Source organism: Pezoporus wallicus, unplaced genomic scaffold (genome assembly GCF_028554395.1).
Source record: "Pezoporus wallicus isolate ANWC-B61680 ecotype Strahan unplaced genomic scaffold, APGP_CSIRO_Pwel_v1 contig_5231, whole genome shotgun sequence".
Classification (NCBI taxonomy): Eukaryota; Metazoa; Chordata; class Aves; order Psittaciformes; family Psittacidae; genus Pezoporus; species Pezoporus wallicus.
Genome location: NW_026635973.1, coordinates 1,114,730 through 1,142,278, shown reverse-complemented (window position 1 = coordinate 1,142,278; position 27,549 = coordinate 1,114,730). Strand labels below are relative to the sequence as shown.

General features: G+C 43.1%; 1 protein-coding gene across 2 annotated transcripts in view; it reads left to right on the top strand.

Annotated features, from left to right (window-relative positions):
* AIDA (axin interactor, dorsalization associated) overlaps positions 1 to 25,655 on the top strand; it is a 28,558-nt gene extending 2,903 nt beyond the window's left edge. Inside the window, exons 2-10 of one of the 2 annotated variants that reach the window (XM_057398788.1) lie at positions 1,151 to 1,220; positions 7,783 to 7,836; positions 9,997 to 10,051; positions 15,295 to 15,358; positions 15,793 to 15,899; positions 20,363 to 20,485; positions 23,049 to 23,171; positions 23,637 to 23,754; positions 24,512 to 25,655. In XM_057398788.1, the coding sequence (XP_057254771.1) occupies positions 1,151 to 1,220; positions 7,783 to 7,836; positions 9,997 to 10,051; positions 15,295 to 15,358; positions 15,793 to 15,899; positions 20,363 to 20,485; positions 23,049 to 23,171; positions 23,637 to 23,754; positions 24,512 to 24,608 (811 nt within the window). In that variant the 3' untranslated portion in view covers positions 24,609 to 25,655. The remainder of the gene's footprint in view (positions 1 to 1,150; positions 1,221 to 7,782; positions 7,837 to 9,996; positions 10,052 to 15,294; positions 15,359 to 15,792; positions 15,900 to 20,362; positions 20,486 to 23,048; positions 23,172 to 23,636; positions 23,755 to 24,511) is intronic. The other variant, XM_057398790.1, reaches the window with a different exon arrangement.
* Positions 25,656 to 27,549: the final 1,894 nt, after the last annotated feature.

The window sequence follows — 27,549 nt, the reverse complement described above, 5'->3', positions numbered from 1 at the left end:
CCACTGCAGTGGTGGCAAGAAGCTGAATCCCTTTAACAGTGCAAACTTGGGAGGTTCCGAACAGAAGTGTACTGTGATGCCCCAGTACTGCTGTTATCCCTGGGTTTGCCTCCCTCTCTGCTTTGAAAAGGATAATGATTTGCAGGGAATGGCAACGGTTGCCCAGAGGTTTTGCTTGTTTAATATTCTCCTTCCTCCCCAGTCAGAAACTGTAACTCTTCCCATAGCTTCCTTTTGCTTTCTGGAGCTGTTTGCTTACTGTTACTTTCCAAACCTCTTGGTGATCCTGTCTCTGTGGTGAGCAGGGGTGGGGGCTCTGCTCCACATGTGGTGCTGACAAGCGCAAATGTGAGCTGATACACCCCGGCCTGGCCCTGCGCCTGGCTCCCAACAGCCATCGCCTCCTGGAGCCACACTGGCCTCAAACACCCCCTGAGAAGTGGGTGTGGGCTTGTACCACAGTGGGTCCCCACAGGGGTTATAGGTGGCTGTTATAAAGTAAAGCGATGGGCAGAGGAAAAGGGTCAGTGCTTTCAAAGGGGCTGTTGGCTAGAAGGACCTTCTTACCTGTTCTTTCTTTACGATACTTCATCAGGGACTGTAGTGATAGGATAAGGGGTGATGGGTTTAAATTTAAACAAGGGAAGTTCAGGTTAGATATAAGGAGGAAGTTCATTACTGTGAGGGTGGTGAGGCGCTGGCACAGGTTGCCCAGAGAGGTGGTAAATGCTCCATCCCTGGCAGTGTTCAAGGCCAGGCTGGGCAGAGTCTTGGGTGACATGGTTTAGTGTGAGGTGTCCCTGCCCATGGCAGGGGGTTGGAACTGGATGATCTTAAGGTCCTTTCCAAACCAAACCATTCTATGATTTTCTGCCTAATATAGTTGCATACTTTGTCCATCTTCTGGGGATTTTTTAGTTTGGCCTACTATGGTTATAGGCACCTTTGTATAAAAGAAAACCCCAAATCCCCCCAAAAAACAAAACAATAACAAAAAACAACCACAAAAGAAAAAAAAAAAAAGAAGCCACACCAAGAACTATTTGGAGCAGCAGACTGTGGACCTTTTGGCTGACACGTTTCCTGGAGACTGGGGTGTGTGTGTTTGTGTTGTGTTCCCACTCTACAACTTTCTTTCCCCCCCATCCAGATTAGCAAGGCATCTACAGAAGGAGGCACAGTCTCAGCACAACAACTCGGAATTCACAGAAGATCAAAAGGTGAGTATTTGCGCAGTCAAGGAGCTTGATGGTGGTGTGTATTCCGGTGTTTTAGTGCACAGACAAGAACCTTATGAGACCTTCTTTCCTCCCTCAGTATACGCAAACAGAATCTGAGCCCAGCATGGCTAAAACAGTTGCTGTCATTAGATGTGGCAGATGCTCTGCTGCATAATATTGAGTGTCATGTGTGCTGGCCAGAGCCCTTCATAACCTGGGTGTTTCTTTTTTGGGTGACCTTTTGATAACTTGCTTATACTACGTTAGCACGATTTATGGTGTGAAGTCTGAACATGAAATGTCTGGAACTGCAGACATGATGGGTGTGTGAGGAGGATGTTCACTTAACATGTAACACCTGATGGGAAAGGGTCTTGGCAGAACAGTGCTTAGCAGTCTCTTAGAATGTGATTTGTTTATAATCCTTCAAAATACTGAAATTACTTTACTCCTTCCTCCCTGCCTTCAATTTAAAAGGCTGTTTCTTGTCTTAACATCATATTCATGCAATTCTGTGACAGGATTTTAAGTGGAAAATGCTAGCTGAAGTTTCACATACTTCAGAATTTCAGCAAAATAAAATCTGGTGAGATGCAAGGTCCTGCTCATTTTTCATGTCTTGTATAAAGGCATGTTTTTCTTGGGAATACCAATTTAGAGAATCCCTATATTTCCAGATTCCCAAGTCATAAAATCACTTGTTTGAGCAATAGCATTGCCTGAAAGTTGACATTTTCTAGCCCAGAATCTTGCCTATGGTAACAGGGTGCTAGAGTAATGGGATCTGTGTTTGGAAATGTTGGCCCTGAAAACAAGTCCTGGCTACAGGAATTGGAGATGAGCTTCATGTGTTTGAAGAAACTCATTGCAAAGAAATGTACATTTGTACAGAGTGTGGCAGAGGTTTGTAACTGTCTCCTCGAAATGTATCAGTGAGAAAAGCAAAGAGCCAATCTTCCATGTTCTTTTTGTCTTCTGCAAAGAGGAGGATCAGGCTTGTGATCATCCTAAACAGAGACATAATCTTGGAGAAGGATTTGATCCATCTTTCCCGAACTGAAGGCTTTAGAGCCTTGTTAATGTAGGACAGCTATTTGCTCTTTGATTGCTCTCCATCCCTTGCTGGTAGCTTCCTCCACCATTCTCAGCTATAGGCATCTTTACAGCATGCTTCCCCTCTGTGGATGCTTTTGAGAATATGGTTACTTCATGAAAGTGAAGCTATTAATCTCACAGCTGGAGGCATCATCTCCTGTGAATATGGGAACCAGAACCGCAAGGGCTTTGCTTCCAGATGTTCCCTGAATCTTGTGGAAAGGACCTTGGACCAGACTGTGGAAGTGAGTGAGGTCAGCCATGAGAGAAGGCCTGGGGGGCTCAGGAAGCAGAGATAACTGACCTCAGATGTTACATGCGCAACTGCGATCATGTCTTAAGGTGACAGTCTTCTGTAAATAAAAAATGAGTGGCTGTTTTGAATCCTTGCAGGGCTATATGCCTGGTTCTAAAGCTGATACAGAAGAGGTTGACGTTTCTATCTCGCGCTTGTTTGCAGATCAGTGAGGGGCTGATGCACTCAAACTTTGTGCCTGGTTATCTAATGGTGGTGCCTATTTCATTAGCCACATACACAGACAGATTACCCAACATTTTGTTGAGAGAATATTCTCTTTCTCTTCCTTGCCATGAGGAATTCTAGTCACCACAAAAAGTAAGAGTCTTGCTATTGCTTTGAAAGGAACACTGAAAATTCTTTACAGAAAAACCGTTTGGTTTGATATTAAGCTCCTTGCTGTTCTGGGTTTCCCTGTTTCTGCAGGAGCTCAGCCATTCATTGCAAGTACCATTTACTTGACACATAGGAGTGAAGTTTAGCACACTTCTGGGTTTTCAAGCAGTTTGGTTAAATAGAAGTGTATCTTCTCTCACTACTCTTCAAAAACATCTATATACCAAACCCCAAAGCTACCTTTGCTCAACTAAGTTCCTACCACTGCGTGCTATTCCAGCATGCTCTTTCCTCCGGGTTCCTAATGTCTTGTCTTTCTGATGTTCTGTATGTCATGTAAGAGCCACCTCTTAATTTTAATCAGTGTGAAAGTGCGTGTCAACTTCAAGGTTTGCTTATCTGGTATTACTGACCAGGAGTGCCCACAGAATTCCATAGATTGGAAAAGGCAAAACTGTGAGGCTAAATGTTTTCCAGCTGCTTGATCTACCCTCGTTCCAGTCTGTGTAGATTTAGAGCTAGCTGTTGTCCAAAGGACCATACGTATGGCTGAGAATTACTGTGACACTGTCGTCGTTTCTTTTACTTGACATACTCTGTGGAGAAGATGGATTTTCAGCAGTGTACCAAGGGAAAACTACTACTTTACAGCTACAGAGAAAGGACAAGGCTAGGTTAAGATCCTCAGCCCCATCTGTCTGTATAAACTTTTACCATGTTTGGGTTTATTTCATGCGTCGCAGGTGGTGTTCCAGTGCAGATATGGCCACACCATAACTGATGGTATGTTACTTGCTTATGTAATCATACCATGTGTTAATCTAACAACACTTGACAGATACCACCAATTTCTTTCCTAGGCATACTGTTGTTTATGGTAAGAATTCAGTCTTCTAAATATTCATATCTTGCCTTTTTTGTTCTCTATCTGAAGGGTCTATTTTGAAGCACTGTGTGCTGGTTCCCTTGGTAGAGCAGTCTCCGGAATTGCTGTTCATTTCTGGATTTTCATTTTCTTTTGTCTTATATCTATTGCTGGACATAATTCTGGAGTTCTAGTCCTTAGGGAAGGCTCTGTCTTGACTTGGATAACTGACAGTGCTGGAGTCATCCTTAGTGATTGTGAATTTTGTTGAAGAATTTCTCTGCAGATAAATATTGTAAAGAGCAAATGACTGTGTTTAAATGTAGTCAACCTTTCAGGAGGCTGTGCAACAGTTTCACTACCTTGAAGCTGCGTGTATGAGATACTCATACAATTACTGGTGGATTTACCCCAGTTTTACCCTCTGCATCCTGCTGTTATTTTACCTTAATTCCCTAACAAAATCCCATCTTCATTCATAATCTACCACTGTGTTTTGCTACTCGAATTGTTCCAGTTAGGTTTGGCTATGTTTTCCACTTGCCTCCAGCTATAGTTAGTCTCACCCAGTTCTCTATGCAGTAAATTTGACCTTTCACGCCCTCTTCTAACCACAGTTGTTGCTTCTCGTGTAAATGTTTTTGTGCTGGGCTGCATTTTCTTTGGTATTAGAAAACCATGCGCTGCTTTATGCAACGGTAACTCACTGAAATAAGAGCACTGTTGAACACTCTTAGCATGATTCATTAAACTACTGGTCTCCTAACAGCCTAGACCTCTCTTTAGAGCCAAACTCCACTCTGGCTCTGTATTTATGCAAACATCTTCGCTTGCATTACAGTTAGCACAGTCATTACTCACACGACTGCACTGAAGAAACCTTGACTGTGAGATCAACTGACTTTTTTCCCTTTCTAATCACAAGTTTACATAAAACTGAATCTTAACTATTGTAAACTAGCAAGGTTAATTATGGCTTCAGTCTTTCTAATGAGATGCAGGATGTTTTCCCTGCTTCAAAAAGGAGCCTTTGCATGGGACAGTTGCAGCTGAAAATGATAGCAGTGTTCAGCTGCAGTTTTAACTTTTGGGCTGGGTGTGGTCCCTTAAAAAAATAGTTATGAATAATGCCTGCTGGGAGCTTGCCATGTTTCAATAGATTCCATATAAAACCTATTCTTTACTATTTTAAGACTTCCAAACTCTTTTCAATTAATCTGTTTCTAGAGACGTTATTGCCCTTCAGCCCCCAGGAGCCAGAGGACACACATTTTGTATTGCTGTTTGTCCTAATAGGAAGTACGTAGTTCAGGCAGTTTTAGGAATACACAGTTATGAATCTGCAGGATAGGGAGCAGGGGTGTTGGTGTGCTTGTTGGTGAATTGGCAAAGGAGATAGGCGTTGAACAGTGCTTCTTGAGACCTCATTTATGGTGTGGGCTTAATGCGCTGCATGTGAGACCAGGAGGAGAAGAGCCGCTTGAAAATCTGTTTCCATGTTCAGATTCCATGCTGGGGCACCCTGGGAGCTTGTGGGCCTCTGTGTGGTGCAGTCAGAGGGGGAATGGGCATGCTCTTTGCTCAGCAATCAACATCCAAACAGCTGGGCTTTAGCAAATGTTAGAGCTGTAGTCAAACCTCTGAGATTTCCCCTCCCTCCCCAAGGGAACCGGTGGATTCCTTTCTTTTACCCATTACTTCACACCTTCCTCTTTAAGATTCTACCTTTGCTGCAAACATCTTTCCAGATGTTCTCAAGTGTAAAAAGGAATTCCTTTTGTTACACTGCAGCTGATGAGACAGACAGTGCATTCTCACCCTACTGACTGAGAATCTGCTTCTGTAGTACTACCTGGTGTCCTCCCATCCAGCTTGAAGATACATGTAAATACACAACACCCATGTGTGGGTCTGAAAGTGTCAAAATGAATCCAGGACTGTACATACTCCTTTGTTTTTCAAAAGTCTGTGGGTTTCCAAGTTATGCTGGAGATCCAGCCATGAAATCTCTGTTAGGTAGCAGGATTTATCTTGGAGCGGTAGAAGTTCATTGACTGAACCTAGACTACAAAATGAACCTTCATGGAAATGGAGCTGTAGTGTGGGAGCTGTAGTATTTTTTACTCTGCCATGCTGCTTGCAAGTATACAGTCGTGGTGCTCTGTATTATGATTCCCAAACAGCACACTGTAGCTGCATGTGCTGCATCCCAGGAAGAGGAGAAACAGTATGTGCCCTGTGCTGGTAAGCATCACTCACTGGTTTGCTGGAAGGTGCTCAAAAGAACTAGTTTTCTTTAAGACCTCCATGCAATCAACAGCATATAAACTGTGAGGATGTAAAGTCTGGGCTAATGTCATGTTCCACCAGAGTGTTTAAGAGAAGAGGGGATACCAGCTGGGGAGAAATGGCTTTGAAAGCTGTGAGGAGCCTATGGTAGAGGTGAAAATCAGGTGTCTGAGGCTTTTACACACTTCAGCTGTTGGCTTTGCCCTTGAGGTGTTGGTGTCTGACCTGCTCATCATTCAGCTCCTGAACTCTTTCAACTGGCATAAGGTGAACTGCAACTGGAGCCGCTTAGCTTTTAGCACAGCCGATTGAGAAGAGAGTTGTGACATCCTTGCAAGGAGAGTCAGGGCAGATGGCTGGGAAAGCAAGTCTCTTTTTTTATCTGCTGCTACAAACCTCTTGGAGCCCTAAAATGTAACCCTCTTTTAAAGGGATGTTTTGCCTTTTGGCTGGTATCTCACAACGTGCCAGATGCCCGTACTCTTGTATTCTTTGATGCTAGAGTTGGGCTCTAGGAAATCTTCCCTCCCCTTTGCATCCAGCTTGGGGGGGGGGAGCTGGTTTTATACTGCCTGATTTAAAAGGCGAGAATGAGTTACAGGTGTGTATTTCAACTTTAATCTTCCTTCTGGGGGGAAAACTCATTTTGGAAATAAGCTGCTTTTCTTTCTAGCTGCATTGTTGCTGTTTTTCTTGCGCTATAAATGTTCCACGGAGCATTTTGAATTATATTTGGCCCTTATCTCTGCAGATAGTTGCAGTTTTTCTTCACTAAAACCTTTTAGTTGATGAACAAACACATGATGGTCAGGCAGGGTAAAACATGCCTTGCAGTTGTGCCCAGTGATGTCCATTATGGAAGTTTTAACTCCTCCTTTCAGCTGGTAGTATTAGAAACAAATGTGGCTGTTGCTGGAGCTTCTTGTTTAGGGCGAAATAAAAGCTGAAGTAGCACTGTCTTCAAAGTAAAGCTGCTAGCAACAGGCTATTTTGAAGCCTTTCCCTCTTGTACATCTTTAAATGAAAATGAGAAATGATTTCCCAGTTGTACTCAGAGATATTTTAGGTAATGACAAGTGTGGATCAATAGATCTCATGCTTCACCCAGATCTCTTTAAAACTGCAAAAATAGCTGGAAAAATAATCTGCCTTTTTACTTCCTCTCCCACCAACACCCACAACAGTGGCCTGTGTTTCAGTGCTGAGATACTGGCTTCTGGAACTTCTGAGGAGGCATGACTTGGTCTGCTCTGGGCCTGATAGATACATATATATACCCATATACTATAGGTATAACTCCTGTAAAAGCAAATTAGAACACGTTACCAAGGTTCTCAGAAGGTAGTTTGGTTGGCTGTAGTTTTAATCTTCCCTTTCACTTCAGAGCAGTTGAGTTTATAAATGATTTATGCTGTGGTAGGCATCCTTACAGGTTCTGCTGGGTGAATGACCCCTGTCTATGGTGATGGGCTGTGGGAAGGGAGTTAAACGGCAGATGTAATGTTCCATCTCTTGTGCTTTTCTTTTGCTTGTGTATAAAAAAGCTTTTGATAATAATAGATCTGAAATGTTTGCAAGAAAAAGCTGTTGTTTGTATTTATATTTGTTTATAAAATGTGAATGTGGAAGAATACAGTTTCTGTACTGAATTAGTAATATAGTTGTGTTTTTCCTTTCAGAAAACCATAGCTAAAATTGCAACATGCTTGGAACTGAGAAGTGCAGCTTTACAGGTACAGCTCTTTTTTCCTATGTGACTTCATACTTCAGTGATAAGTAACTGTAGAGCTGTTGAAAGCTAGTTTAGGATATTCAGACATAGCCAGAACTTCTGAAAACAGAGTGAGCAAACTGCTGAGCCCTTGGACTTTCCAGATTGTCACTGTGATTCCCCAGGTGGCTGCCTTAAAACCTTTTTAAGTGCTTATATGAGTATGTACTGGGGTTTGTACAGGAATTTAACCACTGGTTTTGTGTCTTTGGTTCTTTGCCTTGTTTTCCTCCTTCAGAATGGATCAGTTTTGTCTTCCTAACCTGTGTGCAAGGGTAAAAAGATCTCCAGAGTGATCACTGCACTAATTCAGCTGCTTCACAAGTGATAATAGAGCATGAGGACAAATGTGTGTATAGAATAAAAATTACTTTTGTAACAGTCATGAAAATGGGCAGGTCTGTAGGCAGATGTGTGAAAGTAATGATTTAGAGGCTACTTCTTGGTCTCCTTTTTCTGGACTGAAAGTAGATGTCGTGGAAGTGAATTTCTTTTTCTCAACACAATCTTATCCCCAAAAGAAAAGGGAAGTGAGTCAAATTTCCAGAAGAGTGTGGATGGGGAGGGATGAATCAGCTGAAGCAATATTTGGTTTACTGCATTACCTCTTTACCAACAAAGAGTGGTGGCAGGCAAATTTTACATCAGGTTACTCACAGCAGTGCTCCTGAGTTCCTCATGTTGCCGTACAAGGTGCAGCAGCTATGTTGTGCTGCTGTCAGTTGCCCAAGAGGCTGGAGTATAGTGGTGATTTAGGCAGGATGCTGGAGCTGGACTGATGAGGTGGGCCTAAGCAGTCTTGAGGCTGTGCAGGGTTTGAAGGATTATTTGGGTAGCTTTACTTGTCTTTCTATTTTGATCTAACCTGGGGTGTTGGAGCAGCTTTGCACTTGGTCTGAATCACTGTGACAAGGGCAGACGTGTTCCATTGTGGGACATCTCAGAGCAACAGTAGAATATGCAGCAATGTCATAACCTGCACAAGTGAAGAGATGATGTCTTGCAAGAGCAGTAACTAGCAGTAACTAGCAGTAACTAGAGGATTTTATAACCTAGTGTGAGGATACCAGAACTTCTCATCCACTTCACTTTGGCAAGTATTTTACTTGCTGAAATTTGTTATGGTTTCTTAGCAGAGATTAAAGTAGTTGAGTGTTTATCTTTCCCCATTCTTCTAATAGCATGGGTATAGCTGCTTTACTGCCCTTCTGGAGTCTTGCAGTAGGTCCCCAGTGGCATTTGGGCAAAATCAAGGGGAAAAAAAAAACTTAGGTCTTAAAGAAATATTGAAAACAATGGGTAATCTTAAGAGATGCCAAGGGTGCAATGACACAATAGGTAAGACCTGATCCTCTGCCTAAAAGAGGATGTCCTGTGTCAATCCGCTAACTTGCAGCACTTCTCTGATGACAGCTCTGCCACTTTTCATCTCAGAATAGGCTACTTGAGCTTTCCAAATTGCCAGTAATTACCTCAGAATAAAAGGTTACAGACTTCTCTGTGGAGTTAGTCAAACGGGCTCACTGAGAGGCAGACATGTGCTACAGACAGTGAGGAAATTGCATCCTCAGAGTTGGAGAAAGGAGAGATGGGAAGCCCTCTTCCATTTGCAGCAAGCTCTTAGCTGGGCGTTTTGTCAAGCTCATCCTATATACTGTACTTTCTACCAGTATTATGCTGTTGGACATGTCTTTTACTGTGAATGGTTCTATTGGAGCATCACTTTGCAGTGCAGTCTTACAGCTGATCTTGCTTCAGAACAATCTGACTGGGGAAGAATTAAAACAAGTCCTCTGTCTTAATGTTCCTGTGTGTAGTGAGTATGAAAGAGTGAGTATGAAAGAGTGAGTATGAAAGGTGCTTTAAAAGCATTTACCTTGCATTAGAGCTTGAAACATGGGATAGTTTTGTTCTCACTAAATGAGAAGTAATGTACTTTCTGACTCACCTGTGAACCTAGCCTGTGTTGAGGAGATGTTCGGGAGTCTTTAGGATGTAGCTTTGAAGTAATGTGATACACTTGAACAACAGAAGCACCTTGCATGCTTGTTCTAACATATGGGAGCTCTGTCTGAGGGGAAGATGCACACTAAGATCTAACTCTTTCTTTGTAATGTCCTAGTCCACCCAGTCACAGGATGAATTTAAGCTGGAGGATCTGAAGAAGTTGGAACCAAGTAAGTAGCATCTTTGTATTTTAAGTGAATGGCATTTATCATTACAGTGGAAAATACAACAGCAGCATGAATACCAACTGACCACAGTGTGGTTTGACAGTAATACTGGTTTATGTGTTTCTTCCAAATACCTGTTGCCATGTAGACAAAACCTGATGTATATCAAAGAATGTAATGTGGGTAAATTCGAAGTATAGTAGTCCTAATGTTTCAGATAATATATTCTCAAATCAGTAATTCTTTGGGTGCTGCTAGGTTTGCACAAAGTAGTAATTTCAGCTCTCAGTAGTACCGCACCATCAGCTGGGAAATCGACCTGCACGTTTCTTATTTGAACTGAATTTCAAGACTTTGTGGTCTTCTTCCCAGCAGCATGAAACTTGTTTTTTTGCATCTGAAAAGATTTAACTTGTGCTCTTGGCAGCCAATCACCCATCACCTACCACTGCCATGCCACCAGACTAACCAGGTTAAGAGGATGTGACTCAGTCTTTGAGGGGGTTTGTGTGATGCTGTTTTTTCCCAACTGATTCTTGGTCAGTTCTTGCTATGTCAATCCAGAAATAGCTTTTTCATGTAGGAAGTATCTATTTATCTGCTACATTTTCCTTTCCATAACACTGGCTGCTTTGTTCTCAAAGCATCCGTATGATCAGAACTTCCACATCGTTATCAATATTATCCTGAATGTTAATGTTTCTGCAGTTCTGGGGGACCAGGACATGTGGAAAAGCTGCTTTCATGCTGGTAAAGCTCATTTTATTTTGCCTCTGTAACAATTGTAACACTAAGGGGGATGTTGGTGATAAATGTGGTGGGCAGGCAAGTGTTTCCGCTTCATGAATAAGCTGAGCTTCTCTGCACTTCCATTCTCTAAGTAACTGGCACAGGATCCCACAGGATCAAGAAGCAGGCATTGAACTGAGCTTCCTAATGTCTCTACCAAAACAGAGTCCAAATACTTTCAAACTATCCCCTGAAAACATAAAAGTATGTTACAAGATGGCTATGTCAGTGAAGGCCATAACTCAGGAAAGGGTTTAACAACGTGTTGGAAGTGTTAGGTCTTTCTCAGTATACATACTGCATGTCTGGCCTCTGCACCTCTGGTTTGGCATTATTTTGTATAGACACTCCTGCTCTCTGTTTTCAAAGTATTTAAGATGTTGTCATTATTTGATGACTGTGGATTTCAGACTCCATTGTGCACATGCCCTGCGAGTGACTGAATGATGGAAGGGGGAGATGTCATGTTTTAATTGATCAAACTGTTCTACGAATTGAAAGTGACTATTGAAGGCTTCAGTCAGAATTTATATTCTGCCAACAGACATCAAGCTTCCCTTGAAATGCTCCTTTTCTTAAAAGCCAGAATGTCTATTACAGAGCAACAGTCCTGTTGCTTCTCTTGCCCTCCATCAGAGAATTCATTGTTAGCTGTCAAAAAACCTGGTGAACAGTGTGAAGTGCATTCAGTCCATGCCTCATACAACAGGAAACTGTATTAAAACTGAGGCAGAGTGTGTGGCCATCGGTTTTCAAAGACACTGAGTTATTTTCCTTGGAGGAGAACGGGTGCTTCTACAACAACAATTGAACATTGATGCTCTTAATGCTGCTGTCTGACTGTGATTGTTCCAGCCTCTTTCTCTCTGAATCATGCCTTTGTTTTGTGGATTTTAAGTGTATCTTGAATAGAGTAAATCTTAATCAGGCCAACACCAATCATCTCATAAAATACACTGTGAAGTGTTTTCATTTGTGTGTTGTCAATTTGCTCTTGTGTTCCAGTAGAAAAAGCTTAAAAATAAATCTGGGTTGGCAATGCAAAGAAGTGATTCCTTTGATAGGGCAGACCATTCTGTTAGGGTGGAACGAAAACAGCTATTCAGACAATTTGGCTTGTTTTAATTACTTTTGTGCCTGAAGCTGTCAAAATGCTCAGAAATTTGGTTTGGGTGGTGGTGTAACAACCACAGCCCTTAGTTTTATATATCTTGTGTTGTCAAGTTCTAACTTTTCCTATTAAGTTGCATTTCACACTGCTTGGAACGTGAAGCAGTTGGGTAGTTCTGTTTGTTTATAGGATTTGTCACTGAATCTTGTGTGCTAGAATAGAATATAGGAGGGTCTGTACATGCAAACAGTTCTTTTGAGACTACACTGTGTGAAATCATGGCTAACTCTGGATCCCGGAAATCCTGTTGTGAAAGCTTATACCAGTGTTGTTACAGATGGGTAGGCTGGGACGTGCCATGGGCCTGTGTTTGTGTGGATAACTCTAGGCACTAAGGTACTAGTTTCAAACTCAGTGTATCTGTGTTATAAGAGAAACAGATACTGGGTTGTTGTCATGGTTTAAGCCTGGCTGGCAACCCAGAACCATGCAGCTCCTCTCTCACTCCCCCCCCATCAGTCATTTTTCTCCTTCTTAGTAGCTGGTGCAGTGCTGTGTTTTTGACTTTCAGCCTGGGAACAGAGCTGATAACACCAATGTTTTTAGTTGTTGCTCAGTAATGTTTATTCTGACCAAGGACAGTTGTACTGGGGAGCCTGTATCTGACTTACTTTGTTTTGTCTATTTAAGAAAGAATAAATCAAGATATACAGGTATCATTTAGGCTGTCACTAAAACTGTAAGTGGACAGTGGTCTTGAGTTAGCATGTACTGGTGTTGATAATTTCAGTTAACATCTTTCAGGAGCTGATAAAATCAATGTGATGTTGTCCACGGCTGCTAAAGAACAGGCTGAAGAGCCTGCAGAGCAGTATTTGAACTAGATTCCTGTTGGAAAAGCAACATAACTGGAGGCCACAGTGCTGGGATCTGCCCCCTGGTTACACACATGGAGAACTCCTTGAATCACGTTCTCAGCAGCAGAACAGAGGGGAAGTGCTCTTTCTCCCAGAAGTGATGTGTGGTTTTAAAACAAAAGGCAAAAAAGCCCAAACCAACCTCTTAACACTTGGGTGTCTTACACAGCATTGGAAGGGAGATTCCTGTTCTCTGTAATCTAATGGTTTTTTTTCTGTAATCTGGTTATTTTTATTTAAACCAGCTGAAACTCTCCCCTGTGATACATGCAGAAGATTTTCCTTTTCTCAAAGGAAGATTGTTACGTTGCTTTTTTATTGCTTTGCTTTTCCTTAGTGACTTTAAACAAGCATTTCACCAGGCTGAGTGCTGTAGATCCACTTCTTACCATGTTGATTTTTAAAGCAGCACTTTAGTAAATCACTGTATAACAACTTGGCAAAATGATTTGCTATTGGTGATGACACAGAGCCAAAGCCCCTTTAATAACATGATCCACAGCTTTCTGTGGCAAAAGGCAGGAGATTCTGGATGGTGTTTCCAGAAGCGTTTCCGAGCATCCCCTCCATTACCAAGCCCAAGAGATGCCCGAAAGCAGCAGCTCCCGTGGGCAGGGCGGGTACCAAGGCCCGTGTGCAGGGCTTGGCTCCGTGGCAAGAGGGTGGATGCTCAGCAATGCCTCCGGGCAGCAGCAGCAAGAATTTAGGTGCTGTAAAAACTTTTCCTCTTTCCTGCGCTCAGTGGAGTATTTTATGCCCTCTAGTGATGGCTGAAATGTATTACTGGAAGGTTTTACTCGGTGGCGGCTCATTCACGTGGAGAGAGAGTCTGTTTGCTGGGAAGAGAGGAACGTAGTGCTTACCGACCTTTGGAAGATGGGAGGAGAACTACTGTGATTTCTATTGCTTCTGTATATCGCGCCTGTGATCTGGAAGAGATCTCACTTTACTGAGATTTCGCTGCCTGGGTTTCACTTTCTGTCTCTGCTCTGATGCAGCTTTCCAAGAGCTGGGGAATTCTGAGTAATAAAAATCCCCTTCTTTCCCTGGACCTCAGCTGTGCTGGAAGGTGACTGGCTGCTATTAGTCGGCTGCTTTTCTGTTGGGAAGTGGCTGTGATTCTTGGCCACCATGTTGAGATCTGCAGTACCAGTTCCTCAGAGCAGAAGTCTTTAGAGAGAGAAAGAGATTTGGCATCAGTTTTGTCTGTCACCTCTCTGACTGAAGGGAGCTTAAAGCTTTCTGTGTGTTCAGGTGTTGTGTCCAGCTGGAATCAGGCAGTACCTCTCAGGTAGTGGTATAGAAATCAGAAACAAAATCAGAATGAGCAAAGGCTGGAAAGACTTTCTGGATTCTTTATAGTTTCCTGGAGGGATTATTTATCCATTGTAGCATGCAGATGGTGTCTGGTAAATTACTGTGCTTAGCAAGACAGGCAGGAGCTCTCCTACACTGCCTGAACCACAGTGTGCAGAAGCACAGTGTACAGAGGGGCAGTGGCTGCTTCAGCATAACTGGTATTTAAGTACCTCTGGGTATTTGTGTAGTTTTAACATTGTTTGTTCTCACTCACTAGTCCGAAGGGGAGATTTTCTGTGCTCTGAGAGGGCTCATTGCAAAGCTCAGTGAGAGGACTCAGTTTTCTACCTGCTCTGCCCCTGCCCAGTCTGGGATATTCCTTCTCTGGTAGGAGAGTGCCTCTCCCTGCAGGTAAATGTGTAGGTCCTCGTGCTGTCATGAACTGCTGATTTCTTTCACGTGCTTTTACAAGTTTTGCCTTTACTCATCTCTTGGAAATAACAGCTTGAGTCCCAGTTGCTAAAACTTGAGTAAGTTTCCAATACAAATGGCAAAGTCATGCTCCACTGGGTGCTGGAGACTATAATGGGTGTCTCTGGAGCTTGATGCTCAGATATTGCACTGTGTCTCTTCTGAATTTTGCCAATCTACAAAAATCTGAGGGCAGACCAAAAAGTAAAACCAGACCAAAATCCCCACTGACAAGCCTCCTTTTAAACCCCATTCATGAAAGAGTAGGAAATTTCTTACCAGCACAGTTGGACTCCACAAATCCAAGCCTATGTTCCTTGCCTACAGCACCACCACCCTCGCTTCAACAACCACCAAAGATTGCTACCATTACATTACAGTTTTTCCATGCTTCTTTTGGTCATCTTGTTTAAGTGTGGTGGTGATTATGTGCTGGAGTCGCCATTAGCCTGTCTGAATGTTACTGTAGCACAGCTCTGGTCAGGACTGTACTGGTATTTACAATGGCAGATGGTGGGGTTTTGTATGATCTGAATATGTTTTTAAATGCCAATACTACTTGTGTGAAGATGCTGTGAGAATGGACGTAGCTGTGCAGAGCAGTAGAATTAATGCTTGTTTATGGGTTTGGATTCTTATTTTTTCCCCCCTCTTTGCAGTCTTAAAGAATATCCTCACTTACAATAAGGAGTTCCCCTTTGATGTTCAGCCTGTCCCACTCAGGTAAGAGGGAACTGGGTCACTTCATGTACAGATATGTGTCTGAATGGGAGCGTAGCCTGGGACCTAGTGTACACCTGAAACACTGCAATTCCCAGAGCCACCTACTTGCTGCACTGCTTTGGGTGATCTGGTTAATAAAAGTACTTTTGAATTGTGTCTGTCTGGGTACCACCAAAAATCACACCTATGTTTTTGGTAAAATCAGGATGTGGCACATTCCTACCTCTCTCTGTATTGTCTCTTGGGTTTAGACTCTGTGCTTTCTATTGGGCTGAGCTCCTGCATTCTCTCTCTGAGGCTGTGGGTACAGGTTAATAAGTATGAAATGACATTAAAGCATGTTGGCCCTGCTCTATATTCAGATACTGAGCTGTGAGTTGAAAGCCAGATGATGAATGATCTTTGGTCTCATCCTTCTTTCTCATGTTTTCCAGGAAGATTTTAGCACCTGGAGAAGAGGAACACTTGGAGTTTGAGGAGGATGATGAGGAAGGAGGAGCTGGAGCAGGGTCTCCAGACTCTTTTCCTGCTAGAGTTCCAGGTAGGGGCACTAGCCTTGCCATGCCAGCCTATGTAGCATGTGTAAGTTGTGTCTCTGAGAAGCCTGTTTCTCCACCTGTGATTTGCAAAGTTTGGGTGAGGAGCAGCAGGCTAATGTAAACTCTGATGCTGTATTAGAGAACCACAGAGGTGGCTCAGCAAATAATATCTTACTGCAGAACAGAGGTATGGATAACCTGTGAGGGTGGTACCATCTACCTCAAATAATTAGCTTTAATTCCTGTTCAAACCCAGTATCCTAATTCTATGCACTTTCTTAACTGTGCCACATTAAGTGTTTCAGATGCGTTCAAATGTAAATTGTGGCACTGTTTCTTCTGCAAGGAGTATCACATTCTGCTAGAGAAGTGATAAGGTGTTGCTGGTTATTTCTATTGCATCCTCTGGTGAGACAATGGTTTAGACTAAAGCCAAGCTCTGAGAAGATAAAAGAGCTTTGATTTTGATAGCTGAAGCTCTTGCCAGTGTGAAAGCACTCATGGAACTGGGTATACCTACAGATCCCGAAGGTCTTCCTGTAACTTCAGCTTTTGACAGTTTACCAGTTAAAGGAGTGGGATGTTTCAACAAGGTTCTTTTGGTTGGTGTAGTTTCTTTGCAGAGAAACAAGTTTCTAGTTTCAGAGCAGGTTAGCAAACTTTGTATTTCAGGAAGGAGACAACAAGTAGGGAAACTAGTACTGGAATTATACTTGAAAGAGCTGGATTGGAAGAATGCTGCATTACTTATGCCTGGAGAAAGCATGTTTTTGTCCTTGGATCTGAGCCAAAGCATGCTATAGAATAAGATCCCTGCAGGCTGTACTGATGTAGGGATGCACAGCCTACGGTTGCACAGCCTACAGTTGTTTATGCTAAATTCACAAGTAGGCTGTAATATATTGTGATATTTTTTTGCTGACATTTACTATTTAAATCCTTGTTATTCACCATGATAAATCCATTTATGAAAATGGATTCTGTGTATCCAAAGTACAGCAGAGAGACCTTGAGTAGCTCTTGGTATAGTGGTGAAGGCTGTGATTGTTACCATAGTGTCAACAGTTACCTCTGTGCCACTCAGAGCTGTATGTATATAGTGGACATGGAATGTGTGTGCTTAAGAAAGGCTCTAAGTTGATGATAGATTGAATTTATAGTCACATCGTTTTTCCAAGTGGTAGCTAAATCAGAAAGAGGAGAAGTTTGGGGCATTTACTTTCTTACAGAATTATTCCTCAGTAAGACCATGCTTTTAAGGGAAAGTGAGAGCAGTGCCAGAACTTACTGATATTTTACATTGTCATCTACTTAATAGGCTGCAAATCTAACTTTTCTGTTGTTGTTTTTTTACATTAAGGTAGATTTCCCCATAGCTACAATAATTCAAACTGTAAGGAGGTCTTGTACTACTTGAACACAGATCTCATTTTCCCACTGAGTGTAAATGAATGTGGTATTTCCTTACCTTACTGGAGGTTGGTCTGTTGCTCTTTCTCTGGGTTATAAGGGTTAAACAAAAGCAGTTTGCAGCTCTCTAGGGTGAGCCTTATGAGTCAAGTGGCCTTTCCATGTTGAATTGATAGAACTATGTTCACTCTTTGCTTCTATATGCCTTTAATCCATAGTGCATAACTATTGTCTAACTGATCATGGTCTTGTCTTCTACATGCATGGCTTCATCGTTATCACATTGCACCATTCATCTAACCCAGGAGCCAACGAAGGTATGAAAACCTTTTAGTATATACAGTTATTTCTGTGATCATATTTATGTAGCTGTAGTGTTCTTCATTCAGCTCTTAGTTTCAACCCTCAAGATACAATCCTTAGTAACATTCCTAGTACATCTATGGTGTTGGCATCTAGGTGTTGATTTGCGTTTGCTGTGTGTACCAGAAAGAGGGATGGTCATGTTCATTGAGCCACCTTTCATAGCTCTCTAGAAGTTCTACTCTGCTCATAAAGACAGCCTGACTTGCAGTGTAGCCAAAGGTAGGTGTAGCTAGATTTTCTTTAGTGGAACACACATTTTATGGGAAATCTGACACAAAGAGTACTTCTGTAGTTAGACATCTGAGCTGTGCAGACCTGAACTGACCAATGGCTTGTTGCCTCTAACAGCAAAGGTTTCCTGCCTTTCTCCTGGATATATACTTCTTTATTCCAGTGCTGTGCCGGCAGTGGATCCTTCTGTGAACCATTTCCATTTGTGAATCCAGCAGGAGACTTGTCACTTTTTCCCCTTTCTGTGAATCGGCCTTTGGGAAGGGAGAGACTGAACTCAGCCTACGTTGGTGGCTGTTGGCTCAGCTCACCTTTGTGTATCTGAAATGCACTCATAGGAGGTCACTCACTTCGCTTGTAGATGCTCCCTTTCCCCACTGGCAGTGATGCCCTGTGGTTTTGTCTGAGGTGGTTGGCAGTTTGCTCATGAAAGCCTCAGTGTGAGCCTGCTGAAGGTGAGTGGGCCCAGGCTGTGGTGGCAGCCTGGCAGTGTGTTGCCCAGCCCTAGCACAGTTATGTCATAGGGAGTTACTATCAGCCGGTGGCTCCTCTGTGGAGTGACTACAGAAGCTTCAGCAAAAGACCTGCTTGGGTGGTTGTGGCTCACATGAGGCAGGCTACAGTCCTTGGTCTGTTGCTGGCTTGGGTGCTCCTCCTGCTGAGGCAGAGAGGAAACTGTGTTCCTTGGAGACCATCTGTCCTTCTGTTCCCTTACCAGCTGGAAGTGAGCTGGACTTTTCTGTTTGTTGCAACTCTGCAATTTCACACATTCTGGAAAGCATTTTTCAAGAACAGAATAACTTCTGCCACTGTTTTTTATAATAGATGCCAGTCTGATGCATCTTTCAAATGATTTCTCTGCTAAATATCCCATCACTTAGTCCTTTGAAGTGATGGATAGGAAAACTGAAGGGTACAGTTGTTCTTCGCTCTTGGGGGCATACTGCTTTTAGGAGACAACAGAAAGATGGCAGAGCAGAGAGTTTTGTGCCTACAAGGACAGGTTTGCTTCTACCTTCATTTAGATTGAAATAAGAACAACTCTGTCTTTGAATATCTGGTCAAGAGAGACAGCAGGGTTAACTGGAGTGTGGATGCTGCTTTGCAGAAGTGAGTGCTCTCTAGTAAGTTTCCCTTCTAACATTTCTCATTCTACAGTCAGAAGCCTGTCTCATTACTTCAGAATGGTGGGTCAAATTCTGCCATGATATGTTGTGGTGTGTCTGCAGTTGCAGTAGCTTGGAGGTTGTGAGCCTGCTAGCAGCCAAGATAGGGAATACAGACATGTACTACATCATAGGTGTGAATTCAAGCCTTGCTGGTGATCCTGAAGGAGGGACTGGATGTAGGAATGCTCACAAAATCTTGCTGAAGTTGTGGCTCTACTTCCAAGTGCAGAATACACGGTCCCCTCTTGCAAAGCCAGTCTCTCATACAGGACAGAAACTCCTTGCTGCTTCAGTTCGTCAAGCAGATCAAGAGGGGAAAAAAAATACCAAGAAAAACCCATATTGGACTTGTCAAAGGAAACTATTACTTTGATTCTCAAGCCTTGGAATAACGTTTATTTTGTAATTAGAAAACCAAAGCTTTAAATCAAACTCACTTTTGAGTCTAAGCATTTTCTGACTTGGTGCTTATTCATCTCATACTGGACAGAGGCCTGAAGCTTGCCAGTTGTCATTAAAAGCAGCATGAAAAAACCCACTCCATTGTTGATGACAATCTGATGGCTTTTAATGAACAGTTTGGCTTTCTTGCCAGCTCCACACTCTTCCTCAGTGCTGTGTGGATGATTTATGCTGATCACGAAGCGTTGATACTAAATGTTCCTGATGCAGAGCTGGGAGCACCTTCCTTAAGGCAGAAGGGAACTCAGGAGGTGCAAATGCTCTTTATTCCTCATTTTTCTTTAAGTAGAGGACAGGAGAACTTGAGTAATTAAGAATTTCTGTTCTGGTTCCCTTCTGTCCAATGGGATTTGCAGCAATGCCATTTTCCTCCTTACTCTCCCAGGCTAAACCAAGCTATGTTCAGTGGGGTGGGACTCCTGATTAAGTGTCTGAACTTCCTGCAACTGTAGATTGAATCCAGCCTTCCCAATTTAATCCTTGAAACTACATGAAGTGAGCTCCATGAATGAGTTATTCTGCGTGAGAGCAGGAAAGAACACTTGAAACAAAGCTACTCTCTGTTCTTATGCATTAAGTTGTTGTGAATTCATTTGACTTGTGGCAGTTCTGTTTTGTTGGTTTTGGTGTGGGCTTCAAAACCTGTCAAAAGCTGTACAGACTTTCCTGTAGTACTGTGTACTCTTGGGATATGAATCCTTGGGCTTTGAACCTCCTACAGAGCACAGCCTCTTCCATGAGAGCTGGTGGGATAAGCAAAGCCTCTGCTGTAAGATGACACAAAGGGTTAATAATTAATAACACTACTACTACTTTGCTCTTTGCAGGTACTTTATTACCCAGATTGCCATCTGAACCCGGGATGACATTACTCACCATAAACATAGAGAAAATCGGTCTGAAAGATGCTGGGCAGTGTATTGATCCTTACATCACTGTCAGTGTGAAGGGTAATGATTTCTGTTTCTTGCTCCTCATTTCTGCTTTGGAGGGAGTGTGTTTTCTAAAAGCTGTATTGATTTTTCAACCTGCTGGGAGAAATACTCCCTGGTACTTGCATTTCCTGTTGTGGGCTTAAGGCTTCTGCTTTAATCAAGAGAGGAGACATTCTGTAGTTGAGAGATCCTGGGAGGTGAATCCCTGCAGCAAACACATTAAGCTGTGCGCTCTGGTGTGCATTCACTGTGCAGGGAGCTGAGCATCAGTGACTCTTCACCAGTGACAGAAGCACTGTACTCCTCTATTCCAGCTTCTTCAGCTGACTATTAAGCAGAGATCTGTTTGGACTGCTTGTACTCCCCAACCAAATACTGGGCTTTCTGGAACCACAGCCCACTGACTCCATTTTTGCTCTGGTATTGAACTAATTTTTAGTAAAACAAAAATCATCTTACCAAGGCTTAAGGTTTAGAGGAATGGGTATGAAGCAAAGCTTGCAAGTGAGATAACGTATAACATTTGCTTTAGCCTTGGCAGTGGAATATTTCAGCCAAAGCCTGGTGGGCTAAGAGCCTCCCCCTCTGAGAGCCTCCTCGACTGACAAGAGTGAGAAAGAACCTCTCTGTCAGTCCATGATAGACAACATTAGGATTTCTCACTCTTTCACATGACAGCTTTTGCTTGAGGCTGAGATTGTTGGGATTCAGGCTCTTTCTAGTGAGATCATCTGCCTCTTCTCTTAGCAGGAAGCCCCTGTAGTCAGAACTGCTTTCCATACCCTGCCCTGCTTGACTTCTGCTTATCTGTAGTCTTTTAAGGTATATGATTTTTTTGCTTATCATATAGAAATCTGTAGCTGAGCCAACAGCCTCTTGCTATTTTCAGCTGCCATAGTGACCTTGTACGTGTCCTCTTTCAGCGTGCTACTGAATACCAAATGTCAGGATAAAATACTTGTTAGATGTGTGATCAAGTGCTTCCTCCAGCAAACAAGCTCTTTGGCAGAAGCAAGGGTCACACGGTATTGGATGTCTCGTGAATCCCAGTGGTGTTCTCAAGTATTACCTACCCAAATACACAGATAGAAAGATGTAATCCTGTTTTCTCTGATTCTCCCTGGACCTTTGAGGAATTCACCTGGTTGGGGTGGAAGATGAAGCATGACTCTTACTTCTCCCCCAGAAGATACAACTGCCGTCTTGTGTTTTCTGCCTTGGAAACATGCAATATTTCTTTGTTTATGCTGCATTGCCTAAGGTTTGCTGCATTGCGTTTAGGTTTTGTAACTGTTCTTTGGGCTCCATTTCTCTAGTCACTTGTGGATCTTGCTTTGCCTCTTGTATGCCAGAGAGCCGAGGGATGGGCGACTTCAGTGGTGGGGATGGCTACATGGGCGTGGGTTTAATCAAATGTAATTCTTCCATGCTGAGTTTCTCTTGGCCAACAGGAAAGTACCAGCCCCCTGACAGGGCTTTAGCATTGTATCCTGGAACTCATCAGAACTTGTAACACAAGCATTCGGTGTTCCTTGCTGCTGGAGTGTTTGTCTGTCTTAACTTATTACATGTCGTTAAAACTGGTGCTTGCTCTCCTTTCTGGAGCTAAGGCAGACTGTATTGCCAGGCTTACTTTCCCAACAAGTCTTTCTGTTAACTTGTGGTGCTCTATTTGCAACCTCCTATAAATGATGGCTGCCATTAAGACTGGTGACTTTTTATACTTTATTTTTTGAGATTTTTGGTGAGGAAGAGTAACTCTGAAAAGTCTTTTCTTCCTATCAGGAGTCTGAGGGCACTTAGTAACTGTTTTCCTTCATTCTATACCAGGCTGCTCCTCTACAGGCCTGGGGAGAGGTCTGTTCCTGATGCCACACTGGTGGTCCCAGCCTACTCCTGGGACAAAGTGCATCAGTGGTGCTCCATGGCCCCAGCTTGTACCCCAAGCACACTGCACGTGTTCTGTACTTAGGAGGCTTGGCCTTGTCATTAGCAGCTTTGCTCCACCTGGGGGAAAGGGATCACTGGCGAGAGAAGGAGTAAGAGGACAAATGTACTTGTGTAAACAATGGAGGCTTCTTGAAAAACAATGTTATCTGTGGTGGCTGTGCCCACACAATACAACCTGTGGCCGTCGGTGGAGTCCAGCCGTGGCCCCAGCATGCCTCTGACAGTACAGAAACCAAGAGGAGTTCTGCATGTTGAGTCCAGGCAGCTCTGCTGGGTGTGCACATCGTGTCTGAGCTGTGCCTGCAGATCCTGTGTGCAGGGCAGCCTTTGGTGCTTATCTGTTCTAGCTTTCTGGTGCAGAAAGAAATGTGCTTTTAAAAATGAAAAGAGGAATAATTCCAAGCTTTCATCTTAGATATTATCAGAACTTTACTTGTTTTCATGTTGCAGTCCAAAAGAAAACTCACTTGCTGAAGGAGCAGGATTGCCCCTTTCCTGAGCTTAGCGAGAAAATCCAGATGGGCATGAACTTTTTGTGGCAGCATTAGGAGTGATTTATAAATGTTTTAAAGCAGTAGCTTGAAGTTGAAGAAGCTTCTGCCATTCTCACGCTGTTTCTTTCCTGCAGATTTGAATGGGATAGATCTGACTCCTGTGCAAGACACTCCTGTGGCTGTGAGGAAGGAGGACATGTATGTCCATTTTAACGTGGACATCGAGATTCAGAAACACATTGAAAGACTAACAAAAGGTATGTGGCATCGGAGATCAGGCACAGGGTCCAGGAGCTTTGCAGGCATAGACAGACAGCAGCCTGCTCCTGATCTAATAACCAGGCTGTGCCTGAGCTGCTGCTGCAGGGCTCTAGATCCAGACAAGGATAAAAATAGACCTTTGCATCCTGTTTCTTGCAAGTTGGTCACTGTGATGACTTGCAGACAGGGGAGGAATGAAGAAAGATAAATGCAGCAGTCTGCTTTACTCCAGATACTTGAGCTGCCTTATCACCTTCTTAGCCATTGGAAATACTGTTACCTGGATATGAGTCATTGAGTGAAGAGCAGAAGCTCTTGTGAGCCTTCTAAGAACATGGTACAGCTTTTGAATAAATAACACAAGTACTGGACATAATTCCCTCCAGTGTATGTAGAGCATCTTAATGGCAAGCTAATGGCCCTAATTGCTAACTTCTCTGTTAAACCATTTTTCTCTCTAGGTGCAGCTATTTTCTTTGAATTCAAACACTACAAGCCTAAGAAAAGGTTTACCAGCACCAAGTGCTTTGCTTTCATGGAGATGGATGAAATTAAACCTGGGGCAATTGTTATAGAACTGTAAGTGATTTGTGATTATAGATGCCAATGACAGAGGAAATGACCTAGACCTCAGTTACAATGTGTGGCTCGTTGCATTCTTGGAGTCGTTAGATGGACTTCCATAAGGAATATTCTGCTTTTAATAAAGAAGGGAAGATAAAATGTTTTTAGGCAAATAAAGTGGCTGGAGGCCCTTCTCAAGCTAGACTTTTTCCAAATAAAATGCTGGTGTTTGTAGCTACATTTTCGATGAAGTTAACAAATTCTGCATGGCACACTTTCATTTTGACCTTAACTTGAGCATCAGTCAGCTGTAGGTAAAGAAAATCAACTCGCACAGTCTTTTGGTACAGAACTGCTGTAGAGGAAATCTGATTTGAGACTTGGGACACTGCTCTGTAGCTGAATGTTATGAACATTTCAAAGCACTGTTGGGTACACAAACCAATAGATGATGCAGTTACATGGCTGTGATGTGCATCCTGCCCTTGCTGTGTGGCCGAAGGGCTTGAGTGTGTGGGGGAAGTTTGCAGTTCTGGGTGCTCAGGCTGTGCAAGCAGGAGGGCTTCGTTTGAAAACAGAAATCTTTGGTTTGTTAAAAGAAGAATCTGGAGAAAAGAGTGGTTTTGAGTGTCTCCTTTTAAGCTGCTCACTATTGTAGCTTCCAGTGAGTCTTGTCAGATGTATTTAAAAGATTAAGGTAATAAGATCTGTACAGGAGGCACTTTTCATCTCCCCTCGCAGCCAGATTTAACTCACTTTCTTGTGGTTACAGGTACAAAAAACCCACTGACTTTAAAAGGAAGAAACTGCAGCTGTTGACCAAGAAACCACTTTACCTTCACCTCCATCAAACACTGCACAAGGAATGACCCGCCCTAGTCGTGAGACTTCTGTGAACTGCACCACCGGTCGCGGTAGCTGTGTGTAGTAGCCTTCGCAGGGCAGGAGAATGACTAATCATGCCAGTAGGTCAGAAGGGACCATCACACACTGCACAGTACTACTTCAGGGTCAGGGGCAAGCCACCCTTCCAGTGCAAGATTAGTTTCTCAGTATCTTCCAGATCCAGGTTTTTCTGAGAGCCCTGAAATATTTGACTGCTTTTCCTAATTTTTGCTGTTTATCACTTTTTATCTTAACCGTTATCCTTTTGCCTCAAACTCCACCTAAGGATGGAGACTGCCCCTTTGCCAAACCTGTAGCAATAAAGATGTGGCAGGCCTACTAACTGTTTACACTTGCTGTGCTATTGTAGTTCCTCTCATCTGCATTTTGGAGTCCTCTGTAGTGGGCTGGGTGGGAGAAGACCAAAAGGAAGGTGAGGTGGGGTGGGAAAAGGAGCTTGAGGTGCTGCACGTGCTTAAAGATGAGAGAGAGGAGGACGCTGGTCCAAGTGGGGTGGCCACAGAGGAGCTCCACAGGCAGTGGTTCTGCTTTGGTCAGGCCAGGAGGACAACTGCAGATGAGAACAAACAACTGCAATTGAACAGCCTTGCCTGATCCACTCGTGCTGAGCTCTGGGTACCTGTTACAGTCCTTTAATTCACTGTTACTCCCTCATAGAGCTGATTCTTCTGTATCTCGTCACAGATTTTCAAAGGTAGTGGGGGATGGAGAGAGGCGGTCACCAGTTCAGTGCCAGCAGCAGAGCTTTTTGGTACAGCAGGCCTGGCTGGCATGTGGTCCCACCTTTGACATGAAACTGCTGTTCTTGGAGAAACTGTATGCAGTTTTCTGCCTGTTTTGTGCAAGTCTGGAAATTTAACTCTAAAAATTACCTTTTAATGGAAGTAGACAGGATTATCATTTATTTTCTGTATTTGGGATTTGGTGTGTAATAAGCTGCAGGACATTGGCTTATTATGGCACACTTGCATTCAGTTTTTGACCTAATAAAGGGACAGAAGTAGAACCCAGTCAAATCTTTCCTATATTTGTGTGGATATTTAATACAGTAAGGTTTGAAATACTTCTTGCATATCTAACTAGTGCCTAAATACTCTGCTGTGCTAACTGAAGACCCAGCCCCCAGAATAGTGTCCATTATTGGGTTTATTTTCAAGTTTGGATGCAGCTGCATCACCAGTTCCTCTTTTCTGTCCTGTAATCCTGAGGTGTTACATGATGCTTTAATGGAAGGGATGTTACTTTTCCTTGTGGTATTTGTCTGGCTGCAGGCAAGTGTTCAGCAGTTTTGCCTTTACCCTATTGATTAGGATAAAAAGCTATTTTTGAATGTCCTAATCTTGCCTTCCCCCTGTTCTGGTATAACTAGGGCTGATGTTAGTTCGGTGTGATGACACAAGTCAGCAACACTTCCTCAAATCCCACTACTGGCTGGAAGGGGGCAAAAAGTGCAATTGAATTTTCCTGTTTACGGGTCTTTTACAATACCCCAATGGTGTTACATCAGATACATTGAATATCAAGCCCTGAAATGCTATCGCTCCGAGTTATGGAAGTACCTCTGAATGCAGAGTTGTGGATACCGGACAAAAGGAGGATACCTACCTTCCTAAAAAAGTAAGATCATCCTTTGAACCCTGCAAAAAGATGGAGAGGAGCATTGGGCTGTGGTGGCAAATAAATCCCAGCTTGATCAGCAGCTGAAGTGTTCCCTGGTTTTAGGTCTCTCTGACCTTCAAAGAAGCTGCAGCATGGAGTGTCCCTGCAGTGTGTTCAGGCCATCTTCTCAGTAAGGGTTGATGCTGCGGCTCCATCTGGCTCTGCTGTTCCTCCATGTCTGCTGGTGCTGCTCCTGGCCGGCAGGTCCTGTGTCCCCAGGAGCCACAGCACCTGGGGTAGGCAAGGGAGGGGACACTGAACATCACCCAGCTTGGTCCTGGGCAAGGAGCAACCCTGGACTCAGAGAAGTCACCTCTTCAACACAGCTGTTGATCCACGTGTGTGTTGACAGCCACCACAGAAACAGAACACTTGCTCTTGAATTGCAAACCCCTTGTTCCAGCTGCTCACCTCTTCCCAGCTTGTAGATGTATGTATTAACTCCTGTTATAGCAAATGGCAACCGAAGTATTTCTGTTAAATACACAAGTAGAGCTTTGTATTTAACTAATTGTGAACCGATGGCTGTAGAGTGTGAAATACCATTTTTAAAGCTGCTTCTATCCTTAGCGCTTTTTTCCATGACCTTTCTTTTACCAACAAGACTACTTCCTGCTCCCACCACCACCTCCTGCATTGCTTTATGCTGCAGTGACCTTCTACCTTGTCTTTCACCTCAAATCTAAAGCTTAGTACTTGTACTGTAAGAATGCAACACCGAGATGGTAAGGTTAAAGGCTGCTTGTGCTCTGGCAGTAAAGCTGTGACAGCCTTTCAGCGGTGTTGGTTATTATTCCAAGTTGGTTTTCCCCTTTTTTTTTCTTCCCTAAAGCTTACTTCAGTACAGAGCACTTCTGAAAAACCTCAGAGTTAGATAAGCCTTGTATCAACTAACATTCAGGGACTTTTTGAGCATCTACAAACACAGGGTGTGCTTTTAAAGCTATTTTGTGTATGCAAACCCATTTAAAGCACTACAGCTGAATACAGCTCATACACACTCCACTTAAAAAAGGAAAGAAAACAGAAGTAGCTCTCTGTAAGTAAAAAAAGGCTGTAAAAGTACAGACTTACTGCTAAGGAAACTGAACTGAGCTTAAATACTGAGTTAAAAGGAAAACTTCTCTGTCAAACCATGCTTAATGCTGCAAGCCAGTCATGAAAGCCAAAAGCCACCATGAAATTTTGTAGTGTCTGGAACCCTGGAGCATTTGGCTGCACTTCCAAACTCGCTCCACAACATGG